A 27,855-nucleotide genomic window follows, 5' to 3' on the forward strand; every position below is an offset into this window, starting at 1 on the left:
AGGACCCAAGATTCCAAGTTCCTCTATGATCGTCACACGCCTTATTTAGCAAGTCATAAAAGTCCTCTGTGTCATCGTCGCTATAAGCAGATGTTGGTTCATAGGCTTGTATGATAGTGAGAATCTTTGTTGGTGTCATGCGAAATTTGAAAACGGCAATTCTCTCCGAGTATCCACAGAATTCAATGATATTATCTGCCCACTTTTTTGCAACTATGAACAGTGGCGAGTGGCTCAACAGTCACATCGTGATGGTACGTACAGTCAAGTGCAAAGATCTCGACACGGCCAGTTACAAAAATATGTACACATACACGACTTTATGCATGTTAACCGACATACTCTTCTTCGATAGCTCGAATGAATATAACATACAGTTTCAGGTGAAGGAGTCCAAGCATGCTGTACCACGATAAGGGACAATTTACCTTGATTGGTGGAACCCGCGTGTTCTTCGTGGTCTTGACGATGCCGCCGCCAGGTGCAGCCGCCGCCTTGGCCCGGGCCGAGTTCTTGTAGATGCTTGGGCTTGTTTTGTTGTTGTTATGTAGTATCACTACACCACACATCACAACCTTAACTTAAATCGTTATAAAATGTTTTTAATGGAGAGGGACTGTTGGAACACACGCCGTCCGAGCCTATCCGCCGCAAGAACAGTAGTTCTCTTTTCAATCACGGCGCCGCAGTCGCCTCATGAAGCGCGGGAAGCAAATGTTGCCAGCCTCTAGGCCCTCAAATTATCCCCTATTGAGGGAATAACATGCTTGGACAATGCACTTAACATTAAGGTCGTGTATACATATTTTTGTAACTTTGGCCGTGCATCGATTTCTAACTAAGCAAGCAAGGAAAGTAGTAGCGACAAGAAATGATATACCGCGTCCTAACAGCAGCCCCAGTGCAACAGGAAAGGAGTAAGGAAAGCTCAATTGAGTCGAACTCATTTATTACCTAGTTACTTATCTTATAATAATAAAGTTAACAGTTAAGCGCATTATTATTATGATAATTATACAGAACTTACATTGCTATCAGACGACCAACCTCAAAGCACTCGGTGAAGTGTTAAAACCTATCGCACAGTGTTCGTATTAGTTTCGTTTTACATATTGAAGATGTGTCAAAATTTAATGTATCCGAACAAAGTTTGCAGGCGCAGTCATTTGGCACTGGTCATTTTTAAAGTAATACCACAAAAGTATATTTGTATTTTTTTATCTCAATTGTACGCGTATTCCATAGAAATATTGTCATTTAGATAGTACGAGTACACAATAAAATATCAGCCAACGCATTGTGAAAGACGGAAAATTAAATCTTCGAGGTCAACTTTATGGCACAATATAAAACACTCCTTAGATATTCTAGTATCATAGATTTTTCTCCAGTTCCTAATGATTCTTACAGACACAATAACATGTCTAGAATCACATGAAACTACCGTGAGACTCACTCATATTAAATTATATCGTACCGCATAACTCACGTCTTAAGTCGACAACGAGCAACGCGACTCATGTCGAAACATGTCAAGCTAAACTCGATTTGCCCCATTTATTGGAGCATACTATCACAGAATCAAAAGCAGCTATCGAATACATACCTGGCAAAGGATATTTTTAAAGCTAGTAGTATTTTCATTTCCAAATTTCTTCTTATATAGTGTTCATGAGTTTTTAGACTCTCTAATTTCACATGCCATTTGTGGTAGATTTTAGTGATTTTTGTGCTATTTTTAAGATCTTATTGTACCTAAAAACCTGTGAAATACTTAAATGATTTTGAATTTGAATTTTGAATCAATGCATGTGGTCGCTAAATCGCCTCTACCTTATTAAGGGTTAAGACGTGAGTTATCCGTTACAATATCATTTAATATGTCTAGAATCACATTAAATTTTCCGCCAAAAATGTTTTTTGTCTCAAATAGTAATATACTTCACTTTTTTTAACTAGTTAAATTTAGATTTGGTCAGACAAATGAAGATAGTAAGTTATAATTTTAAACTAATCCCAAACGTAACAAAAACAGGTCTCGCTATACTATCGCCAACTAGCCTGTCTGTCACAAAACGGGTCTCGCGATATTATCGCCAACTAGCCTGTCTGTCACAAAAACCGGTCTCGCGATACTATCCAAGAAACGATTACAAGAATATGCCACATTTTTAAAGTATGTGAAAACATGATGGCGACATGGACATAAACATCACACAGTCAACAAATGCTCACTAGTTTTGTTTGCAAATAACCATGTGCTTTGAGTTTGTCCTCATGATGGCATGATGGAAGTCCGGAGGTAATAGACATATAAGTTTATGTCTGTTTTATGCTGAGATACATTTTGCCATTGATGTTCTGTTTGACGGGATTGATGCGCTTGAGGATCTGCGTCATGGTCTCGACGAGGCGCTCGCTGCTGACGCCGGTGCGCTTGGACTTGAACTTGGTGAGCAGCTCGGTCGTGGTCATCGGCTTGCGCGCCAGGTAGCGCCGCACCGCCTCCTCGGTTACGCCGCACTCGCTGAGACACATTAACGATTCTCTTAATACTTAAAGCCTGGCCAAGCTAACTCTGCAGAGAATAATATGAAAAAACACTGCAAATGTAACGCATGTTATGTACGTGATTTGAAGTTAAAATACAGTGTTACCAAATTATTCCGTTGCAGACTTAGCTCTATTCAACTTTGTCTAACGTGAACACTCTAAAATCCATTTTAGAGTGTTCCCATATTTACGACCAAGTGGCTCGCTGTCACTTAACGGTAAGTTATATCACTTATCACTGTTTTCTATATATCAGAATGATTATACAAATTGCAGACATATTAGACTAAGATGAAGTGATTCTGATGCAAGCAGTTTTATACAATAGGTACCTACAACAGTGCAAAAACAGCAGCGTAGAATTAGCGAGAAAACGAACTAATCGTACATTTTGCATGAGCAAGTTTTCTACACGACAAGTGCTAATATAGGTACAATAGTAATAAATAAGTTTAAAGAGCTTACATGTAGGCGGGGTCGATCTTGGCGCGCTTGGTGGGCGGGTGCGCGGCGGCGGGCGCCGGCGCGGGCGAGCCCGAGCGGGACGTGCTGGCGCTGCCCGGCGCGCTCGCTGCAACACCACACGCGCTCATCAAACACACGCCTCGCTTTTACTCCCTAATGCCGTCAGCACTGATGCCGATGCCCGCTACGCTCGACAACGATTTATCGTCTGTAGCGTTAGGTATACTCCGTTATCAAGCGGGCAGTTTGGTGGCTCTACCTAACATTAGTGATGTGATGTGCAATACAAACTATCCAAGTCTCGACATTGTAGATATGTATGGGAACTTATCTGAACACTGAATTGAAAAAAGTTTTTTATTGACATTGCACATCACTAATGTTAGGTAGCCACCAAACTACCCGTTTGATAACGGGGTATAGTAGCGAAGCGATTGATCTGTGCAGCCCGTTCGCAACGATTTATCGAACGTGTGTATGTCAAAACGTTGCAGATTATTCCGTTTTCACAGATTCGTCGCCAGTTGCATTTTCAATTTGATAAATTGTTGTCGATTGTGTTTGCGCAGTTTTAATGCAGCGTGTGGATGGCGTGGTCCATCAATCGCTTAGTTCAGGAAAGAGATTTACAATGCATATACTCGGAAAGTGCCTCGTAGCATGGGTCAACATACTTTCATAGAATGTGTGTCGTGCTCCATATATATAGGTTACACCAAGCCAAGCCTATACTACTCGTATCTACCTGTGATACTGATAACGGCAAGAAAATCCGTTCAATAATTTTAGAGATTAGCCCGGACAAACAGATAGATACAGAAGAATTCTCCAAAAATTGAAATCTATACTAATATTATAAAGAGGAAAGATTTGGATTTTTGGATGTTTGTTACGAATTCACTGAAAAACTACTGGACCGATTTTAACAACTCTTTTACTATTAGAATGCTACATTATTCCAAAGTGCCATAGGCTATATTTATTACCAGAAAAAATTAGGGTTCCGTACTAAAACTAAAACTTCAAAACCTCAAAGTGTAAAAAAGTTGCCATAAAACATCTTTCATCGCATGCGCTGTGGAAACTATTCATGATAGAACAAAAAAATGTTCTACAATATAAAAAAATATATCAGTATCTACAAAAAACTTCCCGATACCATATGTCCAACTGTTGTAGTTATGTCACTACAACTACTTTTTTTAATTCTAAAAGTTAACTAATATGCCGACTAAAATCAGACCATGTTATCCATACCTTTGTATTAATCCTTATCCAAATAAATAGTTTCATATTCAAGATGGTTTCAATACCTGTAGATTACTTTTTGTATTATTCAAATCGGACATTCCATTCAAAAGATATTTCGAATTTAAAAATATCAATCCTTATCAATCTAACCAAAAAATGGATTTGCATCATGCAAAACTACCATACGTTGACGCGCCGGGTGTTGTTTTTGGGAAATGGCGCTGCAAAATGTGTGTGAAGTGCCCTCGATTAGATACCTTTTTAGAGTTTTGTGCCGAAAGTGTAATAAAAACGGGACCCTATTACTAAGACTTCACTATCTGTCTGTCTGTCCGTCACTAGGCTGTATCTCATGAACCGTGATAGCTAGACAGTTGAAATTTTCACAGATGATGTATGTCTGTTGCCGCTATAACAACAAATACTAAAAACAGAATAAAATAAATATTTCAGGGGTGCTCTATACGGCAACAGGTAGTTGCTTGAAATATTCACAGAATATTAATTTGTATTTTATTCACTTTAAAAATAAATAATTAAATTAAAATAGAATAAATATTTAAGGAGGGCTCCCGTCCCGTACGGCAAACGTGTTTTTTGTCCATGTTTGCTAATGTCTAATGTGGTATAGGTATGGAAGGCCGACCCGCACTTGGCCGGTTTTTTTTTTATTTTGGCCGTGCGAAGCCGGGGCGGGTCGTTAGAGTACTTTATATTTTTGTCATCTTTCATGGACAGATTTTTGTCTGTTTTATTTTTCTTCAATTTTATGTACTGTAACTTAAAACGCATAAAAAAGCAGAAAAGATACGCTAAAGTCGAGGATCGAACCTAGATCCTGATCATTCCCAGATCCTTGCCCATACTCTAACATTAGCAGTCGGCATACACGGTGAAATTTCCTGATGCGCTCTCGAAGCACTATTTTAATATGCTTTGCCTTGTTTCGTTTGGCACGCTAGGTTTTGTCACATACAAGCCGCGTGTCAATAGGATAGCCGCTTAAATGCCGGTAAAATGCCTCCATAACAAATATGGGTGTTGGTGAGTCTCACCCATGGCCGCTGAGCCCCTGACTGTTTTAAAAAAAAATTAAAGCGCATTTGCAGTACCAAATGCGCTTAAGTCGTTCATTTCACCAACAGGTTATTAAAATATCAACTTGAGTCGTTGCCATGTTTACTTTAGCCAGTTTTTCGATAAATAGCAGACGTCTAGACGAAGAAGAAAGTATCTAGATACTTTCTTCAGAAAAGCTGCATTGGCTGACGGATAATCTAAAGCACAGCTAAGATGTCTTGAGAAAATTTTCACATTAAGAATTCGTATCAAACTTTAATAAATAATTAAGTATGTTATTAATGCACTCGTAAAAAAATAAAGTGTATCATATTCATAGAAAAATAAAGTGCAGTTATCATTGACTTATTGGCCTTCCGTATTAGTCCGCATATTAGGTTACCACGCTCACGAGAGAACTAACCTGATGCACTGGTTGCTGTCGCGCTCTTGTCGCTGCTGGGTTCCTTGCGCTTCTTCGCCTTTTTAGTTGTGTTACTGTTCTCTGCGTCAGTGTCGGAATCAGAACTAAAGTCACTGCTGGACTCTGCAAAACAAATGGGAATGGTTAATTTAAACGGGCCCCTAATACATTACTTACTTCAAAGCATTATATTGACATTGTGAATAATTAAAAGAGCAAAATTTTAATCAGAAAAAGAACAACTTAAAAAAGATGGCTTATTAGTTTGCACCCACCAGAGATAGCATTTTTGTAGTTTTTATTTAACTGACTTCAAAAAAAGAGTAAGTTCTCAATTCGGATGCATTTTTATGTTGATTAACCGCAAAATTCCGTAATTTATTATTTTTTAACCGACTTCAAAAAAGGAGGAGGTTATCAATTCGGTGTTTTTTTTATGTTTGTTACCTCAGGACTCCGTCATTTATGAACCGATTTGAATTATTTTTTTGCGTTCGACTAGGAATGTCTTCAATTAGGTCCCATAAGCACCAAATCAGGATCTGATGATTAGATCGTAAGGGAATCGAGGGAACTCTTCAAATGTTGTAGGGACACCTATAGTAAATTGGATATATTCAGTAGTAACTCGTGCATTTGCATTTGGTGAAGTAGAACTGATGGTGAAGACCACAGTTGACCATCAGAGTTATTACTCATTAACAAGTATGTCACGGGTTGAATTTTAATTACTTTGACACAGTTGATATCCAATTTATACTCCTCGTAATGCATATGGTAAAACGGGTGGTGAAGCACCAGGACTCTTCAATAATGAACGTCTCTGCATTGGAAAAAGCAATCTTTCGTAAAAGGTGACGAGCAGTTGATATTAAACTATTGTATCTTAGATTATTTACACGAAATAGCGTGAAAAAAAAAATATGACAGAAAATTGAACCGACTACAAAAACCATGAAAATAATTTTCTACCAGTCTGAAGTCGGTCAGTGCCTCAACACGAGCCAGCAGGAGTGGATCTATAGTCATCTACACCTACGCACTATATTGGGCTTCAATCACTCTTGCTGGCTCGTGCTGAGGCACCGACCGACTTCAGACTGGTAGAAACTTATTTTCATGGTTTTTTTGTAGTCGGTTCAATTTTTAGTCATAATTTTTTTTAATCAATCAACATTTTTGAACTTTGATCTTAGGAATTGTGGTGTACCTTCTTAGCAATAGCCCAAACAAAATAATTGTTCGCATTAGAGAAGATTTATGAGAGAAGTGGTGCCGCGAATTTAATGTGGAGTATTTCATAGATCACACGATGTATTTTTGCGTGGATTACTTTAATGTAAGTATGAATTAAAGCCACCAAAGAACATTCAAGGGAACACTCCCGACCATGTTTTTTAGGTAACAGATCGTTTTGGTACAAATGCCAAAATGCATAAAATGTTGAGATGTAACACTGTCAAAAAGTACAAAATGTTTGTGCCACCAGGTCAATTTGTTTGAATATTTTAGGGGCAAAATATGCTATGGCCAACATGCACTTTTAGTCAAAATGTTTTCAATGCAGCTTTCACTATGGTCCAGATGTGTTTGCGTCTGGAAGTTTTCAGGACAGATTATTCTGGGGCCAAAATGTACAAAATTCTATGAACTAAATGTGCTTTACTCGAAATGTTTTCTTGACAGAATTCATTACGGACGAAGTATCATTTTGTGTTGATGTTTTTAGGTCAGAATATTTTATGGCCAAAATTTGCAAAATGCGATTGACTGAATGTCCTCTAATCGAAATGTTTTCACGACATATTTCATTATGGTCAAAATGTACTTAAGTGCCATGTTACAGTTATCGTCAAAAGGGAACATTGAATAATTTTTCGAAGCAAGCAGCTGAAAATTGATTGACTGACTGAAGAAACTTTGTAGTAAAATGCTCTTAAAGAAATGTGGCTTCTGTTTCATATACACTTAACTTATTCTTGATAGGTATTGTTTTTGGACCGTGGCCAATTAATGACTTAATGAGCATAAACACAGCTTGACATTAGAACATTTTGTCAACAGGACTTTTTAGGCACTTGGTTTCATGACAACAATTCGTTTTGGCCCGTGTTCATTATAATCTTGTTTACATTAATTACCTACTATTTTGAACGTTGTATATTTTAACCCATTGAACATTCTGGCACTTGTACCAACATTACCCACTACCGTTTTGTCATTCGTCCTTACAAACATGTTGACATTAATATACTTTTTGACTTTTGCACAATTTGACAAAGGAATTTTCGAATCCATTGATTATTTTGAGATCTTGACCATTTATCTTCTATTCGTTTTTTCTATCACGTATTTACATTTAGCTCTTAGATTAGTGTGGCATCCAATTGATTCGTCTCTTGTTCATTATAACATGTTTATATTTACATACTTTTTGACCGCTGTACATTTTGATAATGAGGCATTTCGAACCATTGTATATTTAAACATTTGTACCAAAATGATCTGTTACCGTTTTTTAAACGTCCAAAAAATACTACAACCGTATTTCGCAACATTGCATTGTGTTTTTTACTACTTGAAATGTATTCTAAAATCATGACCATGTTCCCACTTTGGGTAGATTGCGAGACAAAATCAGAACTGAAAGAAAGAAAATACATTTATTCGGAAAAGTCACTTAAAGAAACTTGAACGATTACATAAATGACACAGATTACCATTCACGAAACGGATCCACCTCAGCATAATGCCGGCTCAGGAGCTAGCGCTGGTCTTCCGGTGGGACCGTGAGGCCGTCATTGCAAGCTGCACGTACGACCGGACCGTGTCTATTGTGAACGCACCGTTTAAAGTCAGCGCTACCAACACAAGCATGACATGTGCATGACATTGACAACTGACACGGCCAACCATACGCTCAGCAAGCAAGACGAAAAACAAACAATAACAATTTTCAATTATAATATACAATATGTAGCAATATTAATCGAATAGTGTGAAAAAATGAAAAAAAAATGTTTAGTGGTATTTTTTATAAGGATTAGAACCTACCAATACTTTCAAGCAACAGTTGCTTGGCTAATCAAGACATACACAACTCCCAGAATATCAATGTCATTCAGAGTACCTACTCAAGATAAATAACACTAGGTGACAAAATAAAACAAATAAAATAAAACATAAACCACATGACAATAAATTAAAGTAAAAACAAGAAGAACACCGAATTGCGACGCGTTCGTTTTTTGTCCATGATGTGTCGAGGTTTTTTAGCTTGGCGTCTGTTACGCGCTTGAGTTTTCGGCCTGTGTTGCTCAAGTTAGCAGCTTCCGACAAAATGCTTAAAATAACATTGTTTTCCGATACTTAGTTTCGATTTTTGCAAAAATTTTTATTCTTTATAAAAAATGTTTTAGCTACTAAAACTGCATTTGGATACGCTAACTCGCCGCGCGAACTTCCGCGATGCCTCATTGTTGAGGTGAATCATCGAAAATATTTGTTTTTTAATCGGTTCTTCTTTTTCCTTGCTTCCTTCGTCCGCGTGGCTCGTCTTCTCGACTGCTTTATTCGTCCCGTCGAAGTTAGCAGCTTCCTGATACCCGCAGCCCAGAATGCGATTAAAATAACATGCAGACAATGGCGTACACTTTTTCCGATACTATAGTTCGTTTTTTTAGCATTAGAAAGTAGGTAAGCGATCTTGATGTCTTTTTATTGAAAAATGTTTTAACATACTATGAAACTGGTAATCATAAATGTATGTTGGATATACCCGGTGTTTTTTTCGATATCCGTTAACTTCCGCAGACGACTCAGTTCATTAATATGAACTACCTGATAATTAATTTTTTTACAACGAAAAAAATATTTTTTTTTCATAAATAGAAATCTTTTTTCTTGCATTTAATATTTTTACATTTATTGTTAATTGTTAAATTGTAAAATAAACAAACTCGACAAGTGACATTGACGTGACACATAAGAGAGGCATTAAAATTCGGACAAAATTCGGATTCGGATTCCGTGTTTAATTCAGACATATTTTGCTAAATATGTCTGAATTAAACACGGATTAGTTATGGACTTGGAAAAAATTCATAAATTAAGGACCCTTACGCTGTTTTACTGCTAATAATTAATTATCTGAACTCTTGATTATCTTTTGAACAGTAAGAGTTAGGCCACTAGGATGTCCCAAAAACGACGCAAGATTTAAATTTGCCGCCATTTTTGTATGTTAGTGCTGGCAACCCTAAAAATGTCTATTTGAACACTGATTGTTAGGGTTTGGAAAAATGTTTCACGAAAGATCCTTACGTTTTTTACTGAACAATATTTCAAAAGAAGTTTGGCGTGTGTACGTTCGGCCAAATTCCCAAAATATGGTCGGAATATTGACTTCACTTCATCAACTGTGAGCAGCTGGTTGCAAAAAAACAGGGACAGTGAATCAATTCAGGATGTTGTAAAAATGGCGTCCAAAAGATCAAGCACGTTTTTAATGGCAATATTTAAAAGAGGAAATTCGACGCTGCATTGGAGAAATTCAGCCGCATCTATTCAAAATGGTCATAGAAAATTTTGACAAAAGAGTGCGTATGTGCCAGCAAAGCCTAGGAGGACATTTGCCTGACGTACTATTCCACAAATAACCCTATTTTATGTATTTCAAGATTTTATATACAAATATATTATAACGAAAAAAAAAAGTGTTTTTCATCAATTTCATATCTTGCGTCCTTTTTGGGACACCCTATATAATATTTTTCACCTATGATGAGTTCTATGACGTTTCGAGTTTGACAGTTTTAGAGATGTACCATTTATCGAGTGAACTATCGATTTTTCTAAGAGTTATTAGTGCCTATTTTTGGAGAAGTTGCATTATATTTGAATAAATATTTTTCCAGTTTTCCGCCCACTGGGCCACCGTTTTCTCGTTCTCGCTCGAAATAATCCCTCAAACAAAATACAAACAACAAACTCTGAGAGTTCAAAACAGTATTTTTAGACCCTTTCGGCATTATGCCAAAAAATAGCAACAAACTTAACGAGAAACAGTAACAAAAGTCAACAACAATAATAACAGAAATGAACAATAACAAAATATAACGCAAAGAAAATGCAACGGAAACTCAACTCTTATACAAGGCAGACGCACTCGTACTGACAGTGATAGGTACTGACAAGCACTGGCCACAAGAGGCACAAGATGGCTGCGGCCGTGTTCCAAATAGCCGTGTTAACAAAATCTTGCAAGTTTTGTTTAAAAATTTAAAATATCTTTAGTGTTTATTGTTATTGAATAATTAACCGCGGCAATTGCCGATAATGTTGTATCACGTCACTACTCTGTTCAGTTTCACACATTGCGTCATTTAAAAAAAATATATTTTTCTATCGTATTCGATGGAGTCTATTTAATGGACACTGATATTGTATTTTTAAAAAGTACAGTTTTACATTTTTTTGATTATTTTGCTTTAAAATAGAAATAGTTTAAAAAAAATATTTTGCGAACATAGGATGCGTAATTTGGAAAATTTTCAAGTGTCACAGAACTCATCATATGTGAAAAATACAATAGTTTCTTAGATAAATTAACTTCATTTGATCTGTAATTGTCCCATTTAAGTTAACGGATATCAAAAATAACACGGTGTATATAATATATACCTTGGCCTTTTAAAACGCAAGCCCATTTAGCATTAGAAAGGCAGTTAAGTTCCTTTGTGTGAAAATGACAGTTTTTAGCCAGATAACGATCGCGATCAGATCGAGATTTCGTCACATCAATAATTTTCGTTGATGATACTCATTATCAGTTTGGTTTCTTAAATATATTTCAACGCCACAGTTAAATAAAAATACAGGAGGAATAGAATTTTAAATATTTCCGAAGCGTGTTAATTTATTTTTTATAATATTTAAAATGTCGCTAAGAAATTTTTGTTATTACCAAAGAGGTAAAGATGTACCTTGTATATTTAGAAATTCATGAGTGTATATAAATAGCTCTAATACGGTATTTGACAACTCCTTAATTTGCCATATCTTAATATTATTTTAAAAATATAGATATACAGAGAGTGTTAAGCGAAGAGAAAATTTAAATCGGTTGAAAATTGGATTTATAGTGATTTTTTTAAAAATCTGTATACCTGTCTCTTTCTCTATGTAGCAAGTATGGCGGTACTGGCGTGTGACGTCACATGCCAGTATGTCTTTCTCTGTCTAATCTTGAGTTTCAAACTATTATAATTTCGTTATTAGTAAAGGTAGCTTAAAAATTGTTTCTCTATTCCATAACAGGCATTGTGAATTTTTAATTTATAAAACATATACATAATAGTCAAATACCGTATTGTTTAAGAGTAAGATGTGACCTAGGTTTGACCTATCGCCTTTCAAGCAGAGATTCGTGCGTTCAAACCCCCGCCCGCACCTCTGAGTTTTTCGAAATTCAAGTGCGAAATTACATTTCAAATTTACCACGAGCTTTACGGTGAAGGAAAACATCGCGAGGAAACCTGCACACAGTTGTAAAGTAATTTAATGGTATGTGTCAAGTTCCCAATCCGCACTGGGCCCGCGTGGGAACTACGGCCTAAGCTCTCTCATTCTGAGAGGAGGCCTGTGCCCAACAGAGTGACGTAAATAGGCTGGGATGGATGATGGATGGAAGATGTGACCAGGATTCGATTTTCAGCAGATATTATGATTTTAACTGTAAATTATAATAATAATATTATGGTAGAGTAGTAGTTTGAAGGTAAGCGACTCAATTGGTGGTGGACTGATAGTAAATATAATATACCTATATATATTCCAAACTACAGTGATTTTATTTGTAAAGCTTACCTTAGCGCGTCTTCCTCTGAAACTCCTTTCAGTTCTTTGTTCGCCTTTTGCTCGTGATCCGTTTCACTGTGACAAAAAAAAATACATATAATAATACTAGCGCCCCGCCCCGGCTCCGCGCGGGTACAATATTTAAAATAACCCTCCTTTGGACAGTTGTGTAAAAAGGTCTCCGTGCCGGTAGCCCGTAGTTTGCACGGACAAAATTTCCAAAATACTGGCCAAGTGCGAGTCGGACTCGCGCACGAAGGGTTCCGTACCATTATCTATAAAACATTAGACATTAGCAAAAAACTGCAAAAAATACGTTTGTTGTATGGGAGGTCTCCTTAAATATTTATTTTGTTTTTATTTAATTAGGTATTTACGTTTAAACTGAATATTGAACTAAATACTTATTCTGTGAATATTTCAAGCGTCTATCTGTTGCCATTATTAATATGAAGCAAAAAACGGCAAAACACGTTTGTTTTAGCACTTGAATATTTATTTTATTCTGTTTTCAGTATTTATTGTTATAGCGATACGATAATCACGGTTCATGAGATCCAGACTGGTGACAGACAGAAGGACCATAGTAAAAGAGAACAAAGTATGTACACTCCGACCCTTTAGGAGACTTAACTGCTTACTCCGGCGCGGACGCTTAGGGTTGTCAAGTGTCCAGTAGTTTCGGAGCCTATTCAATGCAAATAAACAAACAAGCAAATCTTTCCTCTTTACATTCGTACATACTATGCAAATTTACTCTGATTTACACATTTGTACATGTAACTAATTTTTTTTTGTCTAGAAAACCTTAACCGAGATCATAGTAAAAAAACGAGCAAGTGAGAGTCGGACTCGGTTCGGTACCGAGGGTTACGTACCCATTTAAAGGGATAATATATATTTATTATAGGTATCAATCAGTATTAGTAGAACCCTACTCTTAAGCAAAATGTATTCAGTGTGGGATCATTTTAGACTGTATCTTCTGATTGTGCTGACTTAACTTTGATTTCTTCACTAGGTACTCTAAGAAGTAGTAGACCTGAATATTTGATATTAATATCTTCTTGATATCTCCACGCCTTCGTGAGAAATTGTCTTGGCAGACGGGCAGACTGAAGGACGAACGGAAGGACAGACAAACACACGAACAAATACACAGACGGACAGACACACAGATGGATAGATGCACAAACAGATAGACATACGAACAACAAAGTGATCCCCGTGATCCCATAAGTGTTCCATTTTAGCCAAATGAGGAACGGAATCCTAAAAAGGACTTCCACGCCTCCTAAATGCATCACTCTGAGTCTGGAAGCGTGCATCCCTATAAATCCAAATACCTGTCAGAAGAATCAGATATGTAATCGCGCTCCCTCCCCTCTTCGTCTCCGTCGTCGCTCTCCTCGAAGGCTTCATCTTCAACCTTCTTTTTCTTCTTGACTGGTGCGCCTTATAAACAATATGAAAATAAAATGACCACAATATTTAGGTAATATTAATGCAGTTGAAAGTTTAGAACAAATTTATACATAATAAAACCTAGCATTTAAATAAAATATACCAGATTGTTATGTCTGATATCCGATCAAACACATCACTAAATACAAGGTGTTAATTAAATTACTGAAAACCTGGAAGTATACGTTATGCCTATCCAATTTATTAAAAGTGTAAACAAGCCGATTTTATCAAAATTCTTGTATAAGCACCCACTGGATCGAATCAATAACACATTTATCTATAATTCGTGTCTTTTAACTACATGTCTTATCACTTTTTTTACCAAAACTCACTTGATTTCAATATTTATTTTTCATTTGAAAAATCTTCGTCAAAATCTGACGTTATTTCTTGATTGAAACATTTGAGTATCATGGAAAATTTGACATTTTAAAAATCGATTAATGCGCGAATGAATAAGCTATTTTTATTTATTTTCCTTAAAATTAAAAAAATAGTTTCTGGCTTTTATAATTGAATAAACAGTCTTTGGAATTAAATCAAGTATTGTAAATAGGCTGGGACGTATATAGGCTGGGATGATGATGATGATGATTGTAAATAATAAAATAGACAAAAATACGTTGATCTATTCAATTAATAAATAATCGATTTACGGAACAGATGAATTATTTTGCAATAGGTTCTAGGTTTTCACATCATTGAATGTATGTGGTCGGATAAGTGGCGTCTTTGTTTACACTTTTCATAAATTGGATTGAAATACAATATAGTTTGTTCAGAATCGAGAGGAGGATGGATTACACTAAGCTATAAACCAGGTTCCGCTTTTATTTAAACCCCTCTTACTGTGTCCAGTCTAAAAGTTACACATGCAAACACATCAATTAAATACCTACCTTGGCAAAGTCTGGAAATGATCTAAATAATAACTGACTTATCAAAAACATACAAGAATATTTTTTTGAAATATTAAGGTATTTGTAAGAATATGCACTGAACTAACGAAAAATAAATAAAGACAATTGGGGTGTTGGAGGTTTCAGTTTAGTCTTTAATAGTTAACTCTTGTATATGACAAGCCGCACAAGCGCGTATGTACATACTTTTGAGCGTCTTTTCCATTTTAATACACCCATCTATTCAAAAAAATGTTCTTGAATAGTAAATCTCTCAATTCCGACCAGCTTATTATTAGTTCACCTTTTTTGGTTTTTTTCTTAGCGGCAGAGTCACTCTCATTGTCCTTTTCTGCTGGCTCCGATCCTGAGGAGTCGTCTTCTGAATCGATCCATTCGTCCATGTCTGAGATCTTCAAATCTGCAAGGTATTTTTAAGGTTTATATTGCTCCTTAATTAAGTAACTGCAATACATTATTCTCAAACATGCTCGGATATTTTCGCTTTTCATTGGAGAATAGGAATAGGAAGTGCTTCATTTTGACTCTTCGAAATAAAAACGAAAACATTAATTTGTTTATTTCCATGTAAGGGGTATCTCGAACTATTGAACCACTTTGAATGAAATTTGGTATGTAGATATCTCGAGACCTGGAATTCAAAATTCAAATCATTTATTCAATAAATAGGCCGCAATGGGCACTTTTACACGTCATTTTTTAAACTACTAGCGCTTTCGAAAAGACCATCATTGCCAAGAAGAATGCGCCGCAAGAAAGTTGGCAGAAAGTCATTTTTTCATAATAAAATAATTACAAGTAAAATACTTAAAAACTACAGTACTTATATAATTAAAGAAAAAATAAATAAATAATAATAATACAGAGATATATGGGGTTCCTTAGTTACAAAACTAAACACTAACTATTTCTACGTTCAGTGGAACTGTAGAATGCTTCCACCGTCATAAATTAAAAATAATAATAATTTAATTCTGAAATATACGTTTCAGGTCAAGTAACCATTAGGCTTTTAGATTCCGAAGGAAAGCTCACGTCTGCCGCCCCCAAAGTTAGCTCACACGCACTCATGTCATGCTCTGAAGGCAGAGCGGTACCGAGGGCATGGTATTGCTTCCGTTGCCATAAGCTCTATGGGATCGTCTTGGGAACTTTGACGTCGCAAGCCTGTGACTAGAAATTAAACTATAATTATAAAAGTTTAAAATCCATAAGCTTAACAATATACAGCCTTAAATATAGCAAGGGGATCTATAAAGTCCCTGAGTTAATAATAAAATTCATAATCTAAATAATTCAGAGATGTATATAGTCTCTAAATGTCAAAGTAAACTAATTAATTAATTAAATTATACAATCTTCAGAGGTGTAAAAAGCCTCCAAGGTCAAAAATTAAAAATAATTATTAAAATAAAGAAATGGAGATGTATAAGGTGTCCAAATGTCAAACTAATAAATATTTTTAAATTAAATTCTGCAACGCGGACAACGGCAACAGAACCAGAAACTAGACACGAAATGCACCGGGACACTGCCAAGTCACACTTCACAACACTATACACATACACCGACATAAGCACATACACACGCGCGCGCACCTACACACAAACACGAGTACACATAGGCTACTTCTTATACCCATATTCTAAAGAGAAGGGGAAAGGGATAGAAATAATCTGAAAAAAAGTGTCCTAAATAATATTGTATACGGAATTATTGCAAACAGGGATCCGTGGACACAAATATCAACCTTAGTTTGTAGGTGGTTTCTAGTTAATTAAGGTTAATATTCCTTGTACGGAATATAAAGCCCTCTATTATCGAGTAGCTAAACTTGCTCGCCAAATGACATAATATCATATCTAGCTTACCAAACGTCGTAAGTGCTTTCTGTACTTGGCTAAAGTAAACTCTATTCATAACCTTCGAAGGTTCGTTTTCAATTGTTAGGTCTGTTGTTTTAAGCTAGTTTTTACTAAAATAAAAGCTGCTAATCAGACGATTCGTTCATAAGTAGTGCAATATTAGACAATCGGCGTATTTGTGTGAGTTTGACGACAACGGTTTCGATACTAGACGAATGACAATAGCACTTCCACTTGTTGTTATTCTTCCGTGATTTAAATGATCGAGAACAGAATAATAGCATGTATTCGTAAGCAGGGTTAATAATTTAATAATAAAATAATATTAGTTTAAATTAGGTAAGTAATCCTACTTCCTACTAATATTATAAATGTGAAAGTTTGTGAGTGAGTGAGTGAGTGAGTATGTTTGTTACTTCTTTACGCTGAAACGGCTGGACGGATTTGGATGAAGTTTGCCAAAAAGTTAGTTTATAACCTGGAATAACACATAGGCTACTTTTTATCCCGATGTTCCCACGGGATAGGGATAAAATCTCGAAGTAACAACCACTGGGTTTAGAGTCATGAAATTTGGCATGGGTGTTTTAATTTAACGTCAATGAAAACCACGCACGATTTAATTTTAGGGAATTCCCACGACAATTTAATAAAATCCCGGAATTTCAATTCAACCGCTGTATATAATGATTTACGCGTGCGAAGCCGCGGGTAAACGCTAGTAGAATATATAAATACAAAACATATAATATTTATTACGTATAACTTCACTTCATATATTTTTTTAATATAACATACGTTTGCACGTTTATAATATGAAATTATATCTAACGTTTTTATATAACTTGGGGCGCACCCGTTTAAATTCTATCGGTAATTTGTTATAAATCCATATCACTAGAGAACATACACTTCGCATCAAAGCAGTTTTTGCAAGAGCTGGGCATAAATCCTCCCTAATCCTTTGCCACCAAACGTTCGCTAGTGTTATTGGATTTTTTTAACAACGCTGGATTATTTTTTACGAATATTACCACCTCCAAAAAGCAATATTTGTTTATTAAACACTGACCGTTTTTTGCTTTGGATCCTTTGGGTTTTTTTTCATCGGGGTCGTCGGCGTCATCGGGCGCGTCGTCGCCGCGCATACGCTTCCGGAACATAAGCGAGAAGTAGTTGATCACCTTGTTGCGTCTGAAAAAAGGTTGCACGTTGTTTTACAGACAACATTTTAATATAATTTCGTTTCGCAGACATTTTTTCTCATATTATCGTTTCATAGAACGACTTTGAAGAAACTAAAATCAATGATTTTTGTTACAAAGATTATTTTTGCATATTCATATCATAGAATAACAAATCAAATATTTTAATTCCCATATTATTTAGTTAATGTAAAATTATTACCAAGGAAAACATTCCATTCGTTTCTGGTGAGGTCGCAGTTCTAACCTAACCTAACTTAACTTTTACCTAGCTACTTTTTTGGTAGCGATTTCTAACCTATTCTAACATATAATACCGACCAAACAATATTAGTTAAAAAAGAATTGTACAATTTGATAAGTTTGTTAAATAGAAAAATAAGATTATAAAACGAATTGATTTTTTTTCTAGTAAATATATTTCATTCATATTCGAAATAAAAATACAAGGACCAAATATTACATGATAATATGAAACATTTTCTGCGGATGGAAATTCTACAAAATTTCTGTCTGTGAAAGAAAGTGAGCATACACTATTGTCATGGACCTGCAGCTTCGCTCGTCTGATCCACTGTCTGCAGTCGCATTGAAATTTCGAAATTTAACTCAATTCTCATTGGCGTTCCCTAAACTTTATTACATCTTTTTAGTACTAAGTCTCTAAGCTAAGCCCTGGACGGATTGACCAGACGGACGGATGGATGAACGAACGGACACGGTAAAACTAGGAACTCCTTGTTGGACTAAGGAACCCTAAAAATGCAGAAGAAAGCGGCGGAATGTTTTATTAATATTTGAAATATCAATGTATTATAATTCAGCATCATATTCGCCCGGTAAAAACAGCAATTGCTGTCTTCAAATTGTATTATTAAACCAATACGCAACCAACATTTACAAACACGCAGCTGGACGGACTCGGACTCGGTATAACGATTAGACCGATGTTTTCCTACTTTTTTTTAATTATAATTTTAAGTACAGTAAATTGCCCGTGTGAATAAAAATAAAATTTAATCATGAAATTGACTACGACTAAACGTGCTCATAGTCAGACATGACATGAGTCTGGTGCTCCTATTACAGTAGTTGAAAAACTAACCTTCCAAATTCTTGTTCGGCTTCTTCAGCCGATAAAGCTTTATATCTCTGGATCGGTTGAAAATTGTACCTGCGAAAAATATTATTGCATATAAAACACTGTGATAAATGATAATACTGCTCATCAAGTTTCGTGATACATATGTAATAGTATGCTTAATTTCCCAGCTGGTAGGATCTTGTGCAATGGCACAAAGTAGATAATATATAGCAATGGCTATCTGGGTTGCCACCACCCGCGAATCTTGCCGCCAAGAAGCAGTACTTGCGCTGCCGTTTTATGGACTGTAAGACAGCAGATGAAGGGAAACGAGGCTAAATTAAGTTTTTGATTAAAAAAAAACACTTTAAATACAAGCTTCTCTTGCTCTCTGTACCTTATTTTTGTTGACTGTATCGTTATCCAAACTACCCACAGGTCGATTGAATGAGTGATTGAAAGAGTATGTGTGTTAGTTACCTATTTGAATACACTTCACACAAATATGGAAATGTCATACATCTGTCATTTTCCAACAAAAATGTCTAAGTGACATTACTTTTCGTTCTATCCATTCGTGCCAGCTTCGACGTGCAAGATTTAAAGACGACTTATATAGGTACTTTAGTTTGACAATTGTGCTTTATTTCTTTTCTTTTGTACAATAAAGAGTTTACATACATACACACATACATACTTTAAGATCTTTGCAAGTTACATAAAAGCTTTTTTCTACTCCTTTACTGTAATCTGTGATTTACGAACAGTAATATAACAGTATCTATACATAACAAGACTGGAAAAGTCTATATTGTCTATTCCCCATAACAGCACTGTATCGTAATGTTGCTAAAACGATACTGCAACCAATTTTTTTTTGTACGTTCGGGCAGGCTAAGGTGCAGTGTAATTTTATATGGTTTTTATACAGAATAAAAACTTTCCGAACATAATCCATAGCCTGCCAACATACGTAACGCGTATTTTTAACATCGACACAGGGAAGTAAACGTTAACCAAAAACAAACTTTAACTTGGACAATTTTTGACATTTTCATATTTCTCATTAGTTTATTGTTGTTTACCTTCTCTTTGCGTTTGCCATACTTGTTACTGAAGTATGAAAACTTTAAAGTTTACTATTTCTCTAATTTTGTATTGTAATCAATAACTTCAATAAGTACCCATTCGAAGAGAAAGTATTGTATGCAACGTTATAAGTAGGTAAGTCAAAAAAAGCTCGTGGCGTCTTTTTCTTAAGATGTTCGCTAAAGCTCACATCGTAACTCACGCAACTCACCTTTTTTGAACTCTGTCATACAACTGTTGCATAAAATATTGTAAAAATAAACAGCTGTTTGCCCATGTGCCAGAAAAATAACCTGTATTCCTTTTGTTCAAGAGTGTCACTGGGTCCATGCAGGTCCACAGCGTGTAAGAAGAATGGTGTCCTCTATCTCATCTCATCTTAGCTTACGTGTAGCTATTATATCGTTACGTATACTATGTTTCTAGGACAGGCAAAAAAAAACCGGGCAAGTGCGAGTCGGACTCGCGCACCGAGGGTTCCGTACACATTTATAGGTATGTAAGTAAACGGGAATCGTGTCTTGAAGATATTTCTAGCGTTTTCCGAGTGATTTAATACATCCAGTGTATGCAGAGCCCTACTCTTAAGCAATTGTACGCAGTGTGGGATCAGATTATATTGGTCATTGATATTTACAGACAGGCATAAAAAAATCAAGATTTTTCAGACTTTTCTAGTTGGTTGTTTTATAATAGCTACCTTCATATCAAATTTCAAGATTCTGAGTTCATGGGAAGTACCCTGTAGGGTCTGATTTCCTTGCGAGTTTCGTAAATTTGCGGAAATTTGCAGCAAACGGCTGCATCTTTTGATTGCGTTGGCTTAGAAGTTTGATTTTTTCACAGCTCCAAGGGACAGTACACCTCAGTATTTGATATAAATTTCAGCTTGATGCACGCGTTCCCGAGAAAAAGGGTCTTGACAGGCAGACGAACAAAAAGTGATCCTATAAGGGTTCCATTTTTTCTTTTTGAGGTACGGAACCCTAAAAATGGACAATGACCTTTGTGCCTACGACATAGATCACCAATTCTTCTTGGTGAGGCTATAAAATTATCAATTGTATCAATGTACCTATGAAATAAAAGAAAATGATCGTCTTTCTTAACATGCCGAAACCAGTTTGTTACCTCTAACTGAACTGACAGCGTTGCTCATCCCTCACCCCGTACTACGAATTACGAAACGCAGCAATACACGGAAACGATACAAAAGTGGATCGAGAGCGATATAGAGAAAACAAAGAAAGAAAAAAAATAAACACATTTTGAAAAACGAAAAATGGAGAAAAATAATATACGATACGTACTTATCGTTTTGTTACTACCTCAACAACATAATGGTTAGTGCGATCGACCCTTATGAAGTTATGACACCTGCTCTTGACACATGTATTAGTTAGTAGTGTAATACTATATATAGTATTACACTACTAATAATATATATGTATTATATATATGTATTATTAGTATTATTAGTAGTGTAATACTATATAAAGTATTACACTACTAACTAATATACATGTGTCAAGAGCAGGTGTCATAACTTCATAAGGGTCGATCGCACTAACCATTATGTTGTTGGGGTAGTAACAAAACGATAAGTATCGTATATTATTTTTCTCCATATATATATATATCTATTACCACTTACCATTCCTGCAGCGGGTAGGCGTCGATGGCAGAGTCTGCGGCGTGCGTGAACACATAGTACGCAGCATTCTCGGACACGCCTCCCTCGCGAATACCCTTGAACCTGTGCGCGACATACACCAAAATATGAGTATTTCGCAAAAAGTTGTCCCGTCATGAAATAAGGGTTTTCACAGAAGCGAAATATCGCTATGTGGTGTTATTATTATTATTCATTTAAAATATGGCTTCTGTCCTATTTTAGGACAATTTCAATTGTAGTTTTTGCAACGATACTAAAATTCCAGAAACCACGTGGAGACAACTTGCGCAATAAAAAATGTCAGACACGAGAGCAATATATAATTTTGTGATCACTGTTCACTATTAAGGTTAATCGCCGCATAAAATCACTATCAAAATTATACTTCAACTACCCAAAGAAACCAGAAATACCAAAATTAGATACTGTCTACATCCGCCATGTTCGAATGCTACAAATCGAATCTCTAGATGGCGTTAGTATCGTGAGGTCCGTTTGACGTTTGACGTTTGCTTGTGATTGGTTAAATAACTAAATGAGGCAATCGCAAGCAAACATCAAACGTCAAACGGACCTCTCGATACTAACGCCATCTAGCGATATTTCGCCTCTGTGAACACCCTCATTGACAAGAAATCAGTTTTGTCAAGAAATTATTAACCCTAAGGACGAGATCATAGAACATAAACTACATAAAACATCCAAAATTTCTTGACGTCAAGAAAACGTCACGAAATCTTGTGAGGAAAAAATCGTAATTTTGAAACTACATCAAAACTTTTTATTGGATCCAACAACAAAGATTATCTGACTTTTTATCACTTTTACCATAAGGTTTTGTATATATTTAAAAACAATATTACTTGTTTTTTAAGGTGAAATAGCGTCAGGATATTTTTTTTAATAAGTAGACAACTGAAAAATTGAAAAACCGGCCAAGAGCAAATTCAAATTCAAATCATTTATTCAGTAAATAGGCCGCAATGGGCACTTTTACACGTCATTTTTTAAACTCAGTACCAGCGCTGCAGCGCTTTTAGAAAGACCATCATTGCCAAGAAGAATGCGCAGCGAGAAACTTGGCAGAAAGTCATTTTTTCAGCATAAATAAAATACTTAAAAACTACTGTATTCAATTAAATAAAAATAAAAAATCGGTCAAGTGCGAGTGCGAGCGACTCGCGCATGAAGGGTTCCGCACCTCCGTACAATGTTTTAAAAACAAGTAAGTAGTTCAGTAATATTTTTTTTTTAAATCTAATACAAGCTTTTTGTTGGCGGTACTTTTTGCCCCTGGTTACCAAAGTAGGTAGTCGTCAAGACGAATCAAATGAGACCAAAATCGATGCGGTCGTGTCGTTTTGTTGTTCTGAACGCGGTAATTCGGGAAACAATAACGTACAACTCGGAATGTACGCGCAATAATGTACGACGTGTATTGCTTCCGATTATCATGGTCGCGCATTATCAAGGCGTACAAAATATTGCGCGCGCTGTAATGTACGACGTGATAATCTGAATCCAATCTCTAAGATCCCATTATCAGATCCTGACTTGGTAACAATGGAACCACCTCGGAAGTATGTCATTTAGAACAAATAAAAAGGATTTTGAAATTAGGCCCACAATTGGCCGAGTTATCGCGTGACAAGACGAATTGAGAACCTCTTTTTTTGAAGTCGGTTGAAAATAGCCGACAAGAGATTTGTCGTTGCGTTGATGGTACTCCTCATAAGTATTACCCGGTCGCATAGTATGTGTATACATATATGACTATTTCTCAAAAAGTTGTCCATTTTTAGGGTTCCGGAGCCAAAATGGCAAAAACGGAACCCTTATAGTTTCGTCAAGTCCGTCAGTCTGTCTCTGTCTGTCTGTCTGTCTGTCTGTGTAATAGAATACACTTTTTCTCAAAATATATTATAACATTTAAATTTATTCTAATATTTTTCTTATGCTTTCCCGCCTTTTTTTTCATTAAAAATAAACTGCAGGTGTATTTTTCCACCGAAAACACCACAAGCTGTTTCAGACCCAATTGAAAAAGTCCGGAGTTCTAACAAAATAAAATGTCTGATACCGGCCATTAGACTTGGCTGTATACTTGTGTCCATGGCCTTTATAACTTTAAAAAAAAATTGTGACTGTTTGCAGGCGCGCTAATTCATTATTGTCCAGCTAGCGCGCCTGCAATCTTTTCAACTTTTTAATTTTTCGCTGACCATAAACTATGCACTTCACCTTCCGATATGTAAAGAATAATGTCAACTTTTACGGACATTTTTGAGAAAAATAATATAACTAGGCCGTGTTCGGGTTTAATGGAATCGATGCGAGATGCACTTTGGCTACAAATAACTAAAAACATTGAAAAAATAATCTAACCAAAAATTATTTTCAAGGTTTTTTAGTTGGTTTCATTTTTTTTTTATTCCTATTGACTCAGAAAGAGATGCACACCAGATGCGTGTGAGTGACGTGACATGCATACGCTCCAGTTGTAAATACATAATATTATATGAAACTGTATAGAAAGATGCCAGACCAGATGCGTGGCCTGCGTACTGGCATTTTTCTACACAGTATCATAAATAACAACTATTGCGCATCTATTGTGCATGGGCCTTAAACAGTAATTTTACACACACAGCAGCTAGCTCACCTCAGAAAATGCATAGGTCAATAAGAATACATTAAAAAACTAAGATTTAAAAACAATATTTTACTGCTCATACTATGTAAAACAATAACAATGTAACAACGTCAAAGCAAAAAAAGCATTATATTTTTTTTAATTCTCGTCTAGAATCACGCCAACCCACATAATGCATAATAGATGATAAGCATAGTCAACTGTAACAGAGGAGCCGGATTTAAGAATCCGAATCACTTCTTTGAGTCCAGATAATGCCCAATAAAAATTGGTAAGTATTATCTATTACTACGATTTTTTAATGTTCTGTTCACATCTAAATTTTGTAACTTCTAAATAGAGAAATGCTTAATAAATAATTCTGAAGAGTACCTTAAGTTTAAAATGATTATTAAATTTACTCACTTCTTCCCAGTTTTGCCACCAACTTTGAGTATCCAAGGCTGGTCTTCTGGTTTGTACTTGCGAGAAATGATGCCGAATTTTTTCCGCCTTGCCTCCTCCCGGATATCGCGACCATACTCCGAGCCAGCACCAAATCTAAAATGTAGTACATATTAATTATATATCCTACATATATCAGGCACTACGTAAGTGTTTTTTGTTAACTTTGACAAAATATTGCTTATTACACTGAGTACCTGATAAATAAATCTTACTTTGTTGAAATAGATTTTTTCCTTCCTTTTGTTCATAAAAATAACAATAAATAATTATTGGTTAGTATCAACAATGAACAATGTTAGAATTTTATTTAACAAAAAAGAATTTACCTATTAATTACTCATCAAATCCAGTCTGGATTGTATTTGCATATTGAGCCCATTATCATGTGTTATTTGATTTTTGATATTTCACCTAAAACCTTTAAAGGTGCACACTTTTGTTATATTTTCTATATTTCTGGGTAGAAGAGTTAATATTTGATTGCATAAGTGCTAACTGCTAACATAACACCCAAATTCAAATATTACAGCAAACATTTGGAACAGCACCTCATAGTGAAAGTCTACAACTAGGGATTGCAATCCAGCAAAGTGGGATCCGCGATCCAGCGGAATCCAGCTCAATTTTAAGCTGTGCGGGATCCCGCAATATCTTGCGGATCCAGCAATGCGAATCCGCAAGCATCGGCCGGTGCAGTTTTATTGAAATTACCGCCTTTAATCTACAGCATTAATGTAGAAAAAGTTGTTAATTAACAAAAGCATAAATAATGGAAAAATTGGGATATAAATTATTTGAATATTTCATATTTCTAATGTAACGATTAATAATTTAGTAAGAAAAATGAAAAGACTATTAGTAAACTAAATTCATATGATACTCTTTGTGAATACAAAAGACTGATTATAACTATTACCTCAGATAAAGATTAGAATTAATATTTTTAGTTAACTAGTATAGTACAAAAGTACCTACAAAGTTCTACCAAATATTGATATTTTTTTTATGTTTCTGGACTGGAGTTATTATTAATAAATAAGTAGCCAAACTGGTGAAATAATTAGCCAATTATTAGTAAGTAAGGCATTGTTGATTTTTGTATTTTTAATAAAATGCTGATTATAACCATAATAAAAATTATTATTTTGAATTCCATACTATGCGGGATCCCGCAGGATCCCGCTGTTACGAAGTCAATCCAGCAAAAATCCTGCGGGACTGGAAACAGTGCGGAATTGCAATCCCTATCTACAACAATTCAAACAGGATATTTAATAGTTAATTTATTGACCCAGTGTTAGTGATCCATAGAACCTGGAATTCCTGGTTCTTTTGGTATTCCTACAAACTGGTTCCAATCCAATGCTTTACTAGTAACATTTATGCTTAATTTGGTAATAAGTTAAGTTGATTTTGGTTCTAAAATTACTAGCAAAATGCAAGGCTAGTATTGAGGATAATAGGCGGTGGGTGATATAAGAACTGTTTTATTCTTACAATTACAATTTTAGAAAGAACATACTTGGGCATTTCTTCATCTATTCCCTTAAATTCTTTGATGTTGTTTTCTCTCTCCATTTTGACTTGTGTCCATTTTGCGAAATCTACATTAAGTGTGGCATTGAAACGCATCACATGATGCTTCTTTTTCACATTCTTGGGAACTCTGATTTTGAACTCCTGATTGGCTGGAGCCTGTAAAATTGTGATAATAATAATAATAAAGCCTCAATTTGTTATGTACAATGTTTATAGTATTGAAGTATGAATGAAGCATAAGTAAATATTTAGTTATATTTTCTATTTTTATGATTTGAGGATTTAGTTAATTAGATCATAGTTAATTAAATCCTCCATGATTACTCAAGTCTACATCATCAGGAGCTAATCATAACATTAAAACCGGCCTTAAGTGAACATGCAATTAAGGAAAACTTCTGTACACATTAGGAAGCTGGACAAAGTCCAAACAAAAGGCCAACAGTCTGACAAGGCAATCAAACCCCGACATGCAAGCATGGTATTTATTTAAATCCATATTAACACAAAGTCAATAATCTGTTTATCTTTGAAATTTTTCATATTATCCAAGACATAAAAAAAACTTACTGAAGACCCTGGAGTTGTCATCTAAATTCACTTTTTAATGTCTTGTGAAACAAAAAAAGGGAAATCGTGTCGTGTTGTGTGTCGTGGCAATAATTGTTTGATATTCACAACTAGATCAAGGTAACAGGTACGCCCTGTATTTTAATTTAAATGATGATAATTTCAACCAAATCGAGACAAATTGGCACAATAATATTTCACCCGTGGTAACGTTGATGAACGTGGTTCATCTTCATGATTTTTTATAGTTGAGTGAGATATGATCAAAGGAAGGATTGATTTCAAGATTTGACTGACTTGACACTTTTGACAGTGACAGCAGGGCTACTACGAAACTCTAAACTCGAAGTTCGTGTCGTTCGGTCCCCACTAGTACTATTTAAAACGAGAGCGAGAGGGACGATACGACACGAACTTCGAGTTTTGAGTTTCGTAGTAGCCCTGCAGATAAAGTAATAAAACGGATACAGAAAGAAAACGAAAGGGTGCCACATAAACATATGAAGATTGCAGTCGCTAGCCGCTCGTATGCAGCCGAAGTATGCAGCGATTAATCTGGGCACATGACAAGACCCCATTTGGAATGTGATTTTGAATTCCCCGCGACTCAAAAAAACTCAAAAAATTTGCATCAAGTGGCCGCGACGCCGCGACGAGCAGCAGCGTCGAGATGGCTGCTTTCAGGAATGATCTTGGTCTTAGAAGCTGATTTATTAATCTCATTTAATAGC

The 27,855-nt window shown here is 35.6% G+C and overlaps 1 protein-coding gene across 1 annotated transcript; it reads right to left on the reverse strand.

Moving 5' to 3' along the window:
• Positions 1-932: 932 nt before the first annotated feature.
• On the reverse strand, positions 933-27,425 carry TfIIFalpha (transcription factor IIFalpha). The gene is made up of 13 exons (XM_074105897.1): positions 27,125-27,425; positions 26,538-26,710; positions 24,974-25,108; positions 21,895-21,996; positions 19,173-19,241; positions 17,935-18,056; positions 15,281-15,397; positions 13,957-14,065; positions 12,620-12,685; positions 9,318-9,350; positions 5,753-5,913; positions 3,019-3,124; positions 933-2,527 (listed from the first exon to the last, which is right to left on the reverse strand). The coding sequence occupies exons 1-13, from the start codon at positions 27,143-27,145 to the stop codon at positions 2,320-2,322; spliced, it is 1,422 nt and encodes a 473-aa protein (XP_073961998.1). The 5' UTR covers positions 27,146-27,425; the 3' UTR covers positions 933-2,319.
• Between the last annotated feature and the right edge of the window lie 430 nt (positions 27,426-27,855).

This window comes from Choristoneura fumiferana, chromosome Z (genome assembly GCF_025370935.1).
Source record: "Choristoneura fumiferana chromosome Z, NRCan_CFum_1, whole genome shotgun sequence".
Classification (NCBI taxonomy): domain Eukaryota; kingdom Metazoa; phylum Arthropoda; class Insecta; order Lepidoptera; family Tortricidae; genus Choristoneura; species Choristoneura fumiferana.